The 8,743-nt window shown below is 32.4% G+C and overlaps 1 protein-coding gene across 3 annotated transcripts in view; it reads left to right on the forward strand.

Annotated features, from left to right (window-relative positions):
* The first annotated feature begins 3,054 nt into the window (after positions 1-3,054).
* Positions 3,055-8,743, forward strand: part of LOC106477853 (KICSTOR complex protein ITFG2-like) — a 47,686-nt gene continuing 41,997 nt past the window's right edge. The window contains exons 1-2 of one of the 3 annotated variants that reach the window (XM_022381512.1): positions 3,055-3,173; positions 6,409-6,550. In XM_022381512.1, the coding sequence (XP_022237220.1) occupies positions 6,455-6,550 (96 nt within the window). In that variant the 5' untranslated portion in view covers positions 3,055-3,173; positions 6,409-6,454. Of the gene's footprint in view, positions 3,174-3,415; positions 3,436-3,657; positions 3,977-6,408; positions 6,551-8,743 lie in introns of those variants that run through there. The other 2 variants (XM_013938384.2, XM_013938377.2) reach the window with 2 other exon arrangements.

The raw sequence follows: 8,743 nt of genomic DNA on the forward strand, positions 1-8,743 counted from the left end.
GCACAGCAGGATGTCTGCGGACTTACAACGCTAGAAACCGGGTTTCGATACCCGTGGTGGGCAGAGCACAGATAGCTCATTGTGTAGCTGGGTGATTAACTTCAAAACAACAACAGCAAACTGGAGTATAGATTTGTATATATATATATATGTATGTATAGTTAAAACAAGAAGAAAAAAATATTACATCATAAGGAAAAATAGCGTGAATTTAACACAGCATATCCAAACCTTAGATGAAAAAAAAATGAATTGTAATATTATTTAGGAAATGAAAAACGAAACAACGCAGCTACAAAACAGACATGTACCACTTGGACACAAACCATAAGATGAGTAGTCATGCATTGTGCCCTGGTTTTCGAGGTACTGGTGGAAGTAAAACCCAAACTGAGTTGGGGGTACACCGTCTACTCAGTTCCGCATTCTTAATAATAATAAGAGCAGCTACTCAGGTATTGTAGAATTTGTAACAATAAACAGTTCCTAATTTCCAACATTAATATATTATTGGATAAATTGATTTTTAATGGATTTAATAAAATAACTCTAATTAAATATTTTAAAACATTTTGTAATAAGTATACAAAATATGTATGTAAATATAAAAATAGTAGTATAAACGAAATCATAATAAACAAATAATCCACAGTTACCACAACAATTTCTAATTTTTGTAGGGAAAATTATTGGAATTACATATTTGGACTGTATCTTGTATAGGTGTATTAATGTAGATGTATCACTTTCCCTATATAAGACGTGCTACTATGTAATTCTTATAGACCCTTTGAAGATCTTGAAGTAGCATGGATGGGTGGGGGATGGGAGCTATACTAACAATTTAGGTTGGGCTTGTATAGTAATGCCTTAACATCGTGGTATTTACGTCCTAACATCATTATAGAAACTGAAATGCCAACTTCAAGGACAGTTTTACTGTCTCCCCAATTGATGTATTGATGCATAAGGCACTTATAATACGCAAAGATGTATACATAGTCTATATTCTTGAAGGCGTAGTCGTTTAGACACGTAAAGAGTTATCAGTATTGTCCATCTTACAGCTTGGACAGTGTTCTAAGTTTATCTAAGGGACAACTTCTTCTGAAAAGCTGACAGCATAATAACCTTTGATATTTAGAAATAACAAAAACTGAAATATGCATGGATTACAAAGACCTTTACATTTCATATGTATAAACAAAATAGTTTATTCTATAATAGTAATTAAACACATTCATTCTCTAGTAAAATGATTTACTACTGAGTTTATTAACTAGATGTTAAAATTAAAGATAGTGAAACATGCGATATTTGTGTATAGTAAGTCTGCAGCTCAGGTGTTTTGAAGTTAGATAAACTGATTGGCCTTAGGCTGAACACGTCACAATGAGTCAGAATGAAATGTTTCCACGGTGGTAATAACCCACAGATGTAAATGAAAAGAACTTCTATATGCTGCATACTGTCCTACGGAAGCAAAGAAACATCTTTATCAAACGTACACAATTAAATGTACGTTAATATCTGTATACAACCCTTAGTAACATTACACACCTTTGTAAAACTCGTGTAAGATAAAAACAGTAAAATAACACGCGATAAAACGAAATACTTTGTCAAGTTATAAAGGCAAACAAGTGAAACAGTAAGTTTTAATTATTATATGATATTTAAATAAGCGTCTTTTCCTGGACGATTTACATAGAACTAAGTTAAGCGTCCTTTTTCAGGACGGTTTACATATAAATGATCAACAAATGTAATTAGATACAGAACTAATGAATTAGCGTTTCATACGAACTGTATTAAATCTAGCCATGTTTGATTCACTTCGTGGAACTATGACATCATGTTCGTCTGTCATGGCGGCCTAACAATGCGCTCTCTGGTTCCACTTAGTGGAACTATGATGTCATCGGCTCTACTCCTTCCTTCATTCCCGAAGTCGACACAGGTAAAGCTCCCTCTAACGGCAAGGCGAGTAGTTCCTGCCCTAATTACTCCACAGGGAATGTTTGCATATTTTATAGCAAATAAGATCATTATTATTAAGATGGAATACAAATACACTTAGTGCAAAAAGTCGCAAAATATCGCCGAATTTTTTATTTCACTAATTTTCCTAAAACCTATATTACTGTCAGATGCAAAAATCAGATTGGACAAATTTGGACATATTTACTTACACTTATTTTACTTTTTTCTACATAGTAAGTTTATCTACAATCTATGATATTTCCATATAAATAATTATATTTTAGTTCATTTGTGGCACAGTGCAGCGGCGGGGCCGGATGAACTGACCTCTCGGGCCGTAGTTTGGTGACCCCTGTTCTATACTATTTTCTGAGTCAGAATACATATTCAAACCTTTTGACCTCAGATACATGATTAAATTGATCTTGGCTCCTTGACTATGCGGGTTAAACTTCTTTGTGGATTTGTATTTTTTCTTGGGGGACACTTGGTGGTTCAGGTGATAACTCTATTTGTGAAGATTCTTTATTGACAGTAGGTTTGGCCTGTGTAGCTTGAGAGGTATATATGGAGTTGGCTATAGCGGTGGTGGCGTCCTGTATTTCTAGAAGACTATTGGTAGTAGCTTCTTGAGTTTCTTGAAAGGTTGAGGTGGTAGCATATTTTGTCTTTTGCAGTGTAGTTTGTGTGAAGAGGTCGACTGGTCGATGTCCCTAAGGAGACAAAAAAAAGGTTAGAGATAGAAAGGGAAGGTTTACAGATTATGAGCAGTGAAGAGTTCCAAGGGGATCAAGGTCTTCGTGTGTACGGAGTTGGTCAGAAAAGAGTGGTATGACATTTCTATCAATTTTTTCGTGATGTTATACCACAGAAATAATTATAATATATATACATTTGTTAATTTAACATCTTATCATTTCAGCGCCTTGTAAATATTTTACTGTCTTGAGCTTTTCAACGCCTCCGAGTGGCACAGTGGTATGTCTGTAGAGTTACAACGCTAGAAACCGTGTTTCCATACCCGTGGTAGGCAACGCACAGATAGCCCATTGTGTAGTTTTGTACTTACCTTCAAATAAACAAACAAAAGCTTTTCGATATATCTCGTGTTACACTGTTAACTTAAAATAATTATATATACTAATCATAAAGTTTTCTTCTTTCTTTTTCCTGTAGCACGCAAAAAATGGGTATGTATTAAGATACTGAAAATAAACGTGTTTAATAATTTACGATGTTCTATAATAGTAGATTCATATCGTCACAGTTAAAAAAAATGGATAAATTAATCGTATATGACCGTTTTCTGTGTGATAATAATCTCACGTTATCCGCGCTCTTTAAATCGAAAGTTGAAATTTTTGTGGTACTAGTAGTAGTAAGGAACTATTGGGTAGTATGGTGAAGTTAGTATACAGGTTCAAAATAAGGAAAATAAAATAAATATAGAGCGTGAGTTTTTATTCAATATGATTATACAACTATAAACTGTACCTAAGTTTGAGTTATTACACTATATGTTAGCTAATTAGTATTATTTTTATTCATTGATCAAGGGGCCAGTTAGTCGATCTAGTTGTACTTTTTCAAGTTCTTGTACGTGCGTCTCCGTACAAATATAACATGTGAAGATCGGGTTTTATCGAGTAAATAAAGCACGTGACAACAAATAACGGTACAGTAACTGGTGCTACTGCTAGGACGAAAACTAATTTTTATCTATTCATGATATCCAAAAACAAAATACTCATCCAGTTTCCTCATAACTAACTTTCAGTTTCAGTAAGATTTAACTTACTAAGTTAGCTTCTTAAGTTCTTACCTAAGGGTAGACTAGGATTTTACATCGTATAACGGTGTATAGAGAAATGTTGAAGTTTGAACACAAGTCTAAAGAAGTTATAATTTCGTTTATACGTCATTGGTTAGGCCACATTCGGGATATTGTGTTCAGTCTTGGGCTGCTTACTTTAGGAAGGGCGTTGAATTTCTGGTAAGAGTTTAGTGATAGGTTACTAAGATTATTAAGTAAGTAAGAGTCAGATGAAAAGGGATCTGACTGATTGTTTAAGGTTCTTAAGCTAAGGGGACTGAGAGTGTTGATGCATCCTTTTTTTTTCATACTTAATGGTGAGAATAGTATGACTAGGAGTAAGGTTTAGTGGGGCCCTAAGCCCAGGTAATATTTGGTAATAATATTATAATAAAAATAATAATGACATTGATAATAAAACCTTTTTTTAGCTTCTATTATGCTAGTTTTACAAACTATAATTTGTTTACTTGGGTGGTTGGTGGGGCTCCTGTCTGGCCAGTGCTCTACGCCCCGGCATAGGTGACCTATGTGTTAATCCGCTACTGACTAGGGGACACAAATATAAATTTTGTCAGGGTAAAAGTCATCTTAGCTATGAAATATTTATTTTTCTAACAGAGTAGTTGACCTTTGGAATGAGCTGCCTTCGGATGAGGTGAATGCAGTAAATCACCAAATGTTGAAAAGTTTAATTTTAAGGGAAGGATTGATAAATATTTGAATGAGTTCTTGTCATGAATGTTTTATTTTTAAGTTCAATGTATGGAATGGCCTAGATAGACCAACAGGTCCTTTATTGTTCATAATTTATATGTAATGTAGCATTAGAAAAGCAACATGATTGAGGTTTTTAAGATTGCTAAAGTAAAGGTTTGAAATTCACAATTTCATATGATATTTGAAAAAGAAATTGTAGGCTGTGAAACTAGAGAGTGTAAGTTTAGGATGTGGGGAAATTTTAAAACACTCAACTCGTGTCCTAATGATCCCTTAGCTTCTACGGTGAAAATATGAAAGTTCAACATACTCCTGTATCTTTTAACTTTAGTGGAATAGTTAAAATAAAAACATATGTAAGTAAAAAATTTTGATGTTTGAAATTAAAATAATGCAAAAGATTTATACATATAAATAGAATATATCACATTTATTTACATTAAATAATTAAGTATGAAATAGTTATAGTTAATTTATAAAAGAAGAATATTGTTATTGGTTTTATAAGTTTGCAAGTTGGGGGGGAAAGTAATTAGCAGTTATTTTCTTGTGCCTTTAAATGTTAAGCCTGATGTTTGTCTTCTCCAAATCTTATTAAAGTTGTGACTTTTCATCCAATAATCTTCAGAATCCATCACATAAAAATCACAGCATTTACTCTGTGAATCCAGTGAATAATTCTGTAAAGTTCAATATCACCTGTTATTGTTCTTTTCACAAGAGAAAAGTAAATTATGAGGTCTTAACTTATCCTTATGAGGCACACCACCAGTAACAAAGTTCTAGCTGACTGAGCTCCATTAGCGACTTTTTGCTTTTTTCTCACCAAAATACTCTTTCATATACAGTCTTTCATCTTTTTCCCATGTATCAAACCAGTAGAGCATTTTGTCAGTCTATTCTTTATCATGGCTTTAACAAGTGAAGACCATTAGTTGAATGTGAGGTTGAAACCTTTAGGGATTAAACTTAGAGTTGAACAAATACAAAGAAAAGGTTTATGGCTGCAGTACCTGGTTTTAGATAAAGTAGCCTAGAAGAGGAGTCCAGAATGAAATGGTTGAGTAGAGTAGTGATAAAAGTAGTTTATCATTTCACTATGAAGGCTGTTCTATTAGAAACATGATGTTTAATAGATCATGTAAGATAAAGAGCATTTGTTTGAAACATTGCCAAGAAAATATACTACACACATAGTTTTTTTAATGTGATTTATCTCCAAACATCTAAGATCATCACACAGTTTACTTTATGACTTCATGCAATACCAGTTAATATTTCAAAATGTAAAATCAATCATAACCAACTTCTTTTTTTGAAGCATTTCCAATTTCTACATAAATTGTGATATTTCACGAATCTCGTATATATCTGGCCAGATGACCTATAGTAATTTCTTACCATCAACATTTTGTTTTGAATTTACAGTTAGATACCTATACTTATCATGCATTTATATACTAGCCTCCTTATTCCTAATTTTAATACTCTATTACTATACTAAATCATTAATAATGCTATTACTAAAAGTATAATGTGGATGATGTGCAGCCCTATTCAGGTCATTTTTTTTTAATTATCTTTTTCATTGATGTTGATTAAATGAAAAAATAAATACAAACAGATTGGAAGCTTGAATTTTGGGCTGGGCTGGAAATTATAAACTAAGTTTTCTTGCTTCGTTATTATGTGTATTTTGAAATTTCACACAGCCACATCTTATTCATAAGTGTTGTTTCATTATTAGCATTCATACATGTAATGATGTATAAGCCTGTACTGAAATTAAAAAGTAGCATGCGATAATTCAGTTGTCTGTGTCTTGAATAGGCTATCTTAGATTAATTTATTCTGTTCAACTATAAAATATAACTTTGTTCTTCCTTTCACAGTCTTGGACTTGGAGCAACTCGGTAGCTTGAGAAAGAGTGGATTGCAATGAGAGCAGTGTCATTTGTTGATCGTATTCAATTTCAGTTCAATGGAAATATTTGTAAAGATGCCATAGCCCTGGCAGATGTTGACAATGATGGGGTATCTTTTTTTTTTCTTTATGCATATTTTTTTAATGGCATAATTAATTTTAGTGTGATAATATGTTGTATATATCTTTTGTTTAAGGAATACTATAGTAATTTCTTCAGTGTTTTCAACGGAAGCTTAAGAAACTTAAATTGTAATGCTTGCTTAATATATGGAATTAGGACATTCAAAATTTACTATTATACAAAGCTGGCCAAAACTCATGAGAGATTATTGGGATTAGGACAAAAATATCCAATTAATTATTCAGTGCCTGTAATCATGGTGTATTGTAGTTTTTTGATGTACTGATGTATGCCAGTAAATATTTCTAGTGAGTTTGTTATACAGGGTTGCTTTTGTTAATTTTTGAATCCGTTTTGGTTTATATATATATTAGTTAGCTTACTCTTCTTCCGAAGTTCTTAATTAAATTTTTGTTTCAGGTTTGAATGTATATGTAACATAGGCAACAATAGGATCTGTTCTGTTATACCCGTATTTTAACAGATGTTTATACCTTATTTTTTACAACTGCACATGTATGTGTATTTATTTCTTTTGGTGTAATGAGTCACTGGAAATTTATTGTTAACAGTTTCCCCCACTGTGTGTGAAAGTAGAATATATGGCACGACTTTTCATAATTTTGGGAAATTAGTCGGATAATAAGAATATCAACGCCTCATGTTTTTGTCAAAAATCTCGTGTAATTTATTTTCATTTTGCACAAGAAATAATACTGTAATACTTTTACAAAGCACCATACCTTAATCACCTATCTGTATCTATTTTTCAGGATGAAAGACATTTTTCTGTAATTTCATGAGCATCCCATTTATAGAGTAAATTTCTTTTAAGGAGCTTAAATCATTTCTCAAGTTTAAAATCAAAAAGAGTTCTGTCAATATTCCTTATTCCAAACAGTTGTTAGGTTAAAACAAAATAATCACATAAATTCTGAGCTTGTTAAAAAAAAAATTAGGAAGTTTGAAGAGTAGTAAGGCCAGATAATATTTCCTGGAAGGTTTTGAAAGAGGTTAAGGGTTAGGAATGTGATACTATTTCTGTAAGTCTTTGAATAGTGGGAAGGTGTCAGAGGATGGAAGATGGTTAATGTTACTCCTATTTTCAAGGAAGGTGATAAAAATTGTCTCAGTAATTATAGGCCTATTAGTTTTTACATCAGTGGTGGAAAAAGTCTAATACAAGATTCTTTTCTAAAATTTTTTTGGATAGTCAGTGTGGTTTTATTAGAGGAAAATCTTGCCTTACTAATCTTTTGAAATTTTTTTTTGAAGAAGTGTTGATTTGGTGTATTTGGATTTTTAGAAGGTATTTGACAAGGTGCCACATAAAAGGCTTGTTTAGATATTAATTGACTCATTGTATATAAAAGTAGATGGATCGAAAAAAGCAGTGTTATTATAAATGGAATTCAGTTAAACTGTAGTAATATCATGAGTGGGGTACCTCAGGGTTCAGTGTTAGGACCTTTGCTCTTTTTAATTTACTTCAATGACATAGATGAATGAAAGATCAATAAATTGTAAAAATTTACTGATGAAATTTACATCTTGGCTTTTGTGGTAATGAGGAGGATGCTTTACAGAAGGATTTAGATTATTTAGTGAGTTGAACAAATAAGTGACAGATGGCTTTTCATAATAGTAAGTGCAAGGTAATGCATGTGGATTATCATTATTTGAATTAAAATAATAAATTTATTGGGAATAACCTTAACAATGTTGTGAAAGAATAGGATCTTGGTGTTCTGGTTGGTCAGATTCTTGAGCCATTCGAGCACTGTGTTTTTGCTAATGGTAGGACAAATAGGATTTTAGGTTATATATGTATTTTCTAACAGAGTGGTTGGTCTTGGAATGAGTTGACTTCAGATGTGGTTGAAGCAATAAATTTAAGGGTGTTTAACCTTAACAATGTTGTGAAAGAATAGGATCTTGGTGTTCTGGTTGGTCAGATTCTTGAGCCATTCGAACACTGTGTTTTTGCTAATGGTAGGACAAATAGGATTTTAGGTTATATATGTATTTTTTAACAGAGTGGTTGGTCTTGGAATGAGTTGACTTCAGATGTGATTGAAGCAATAAATTTAAGGGTGGTTAACCCTTTCGAGATGGGTTACGGGTGAAAGGCCATGTCATCTCGTTTGTTGACTCGCATTCAAAATGTTATTGAACTACT

This window comes from Limulus polyphemus, unplaced genomic scaffold (genome assembly GCF_000517525.1).
Source record: "Limulus polyphemus unplaced genomic scaffold, Limulus_polyphemus-2.1.2 Scaffold170, whole genome shotgun sequence".
Taxonomy (NCBI): Eukaryota; Metazoa; Arthropoda; class Merostomata; order Xiphosura; family Limulidae; genus Limulus; species Limulus polyphemus.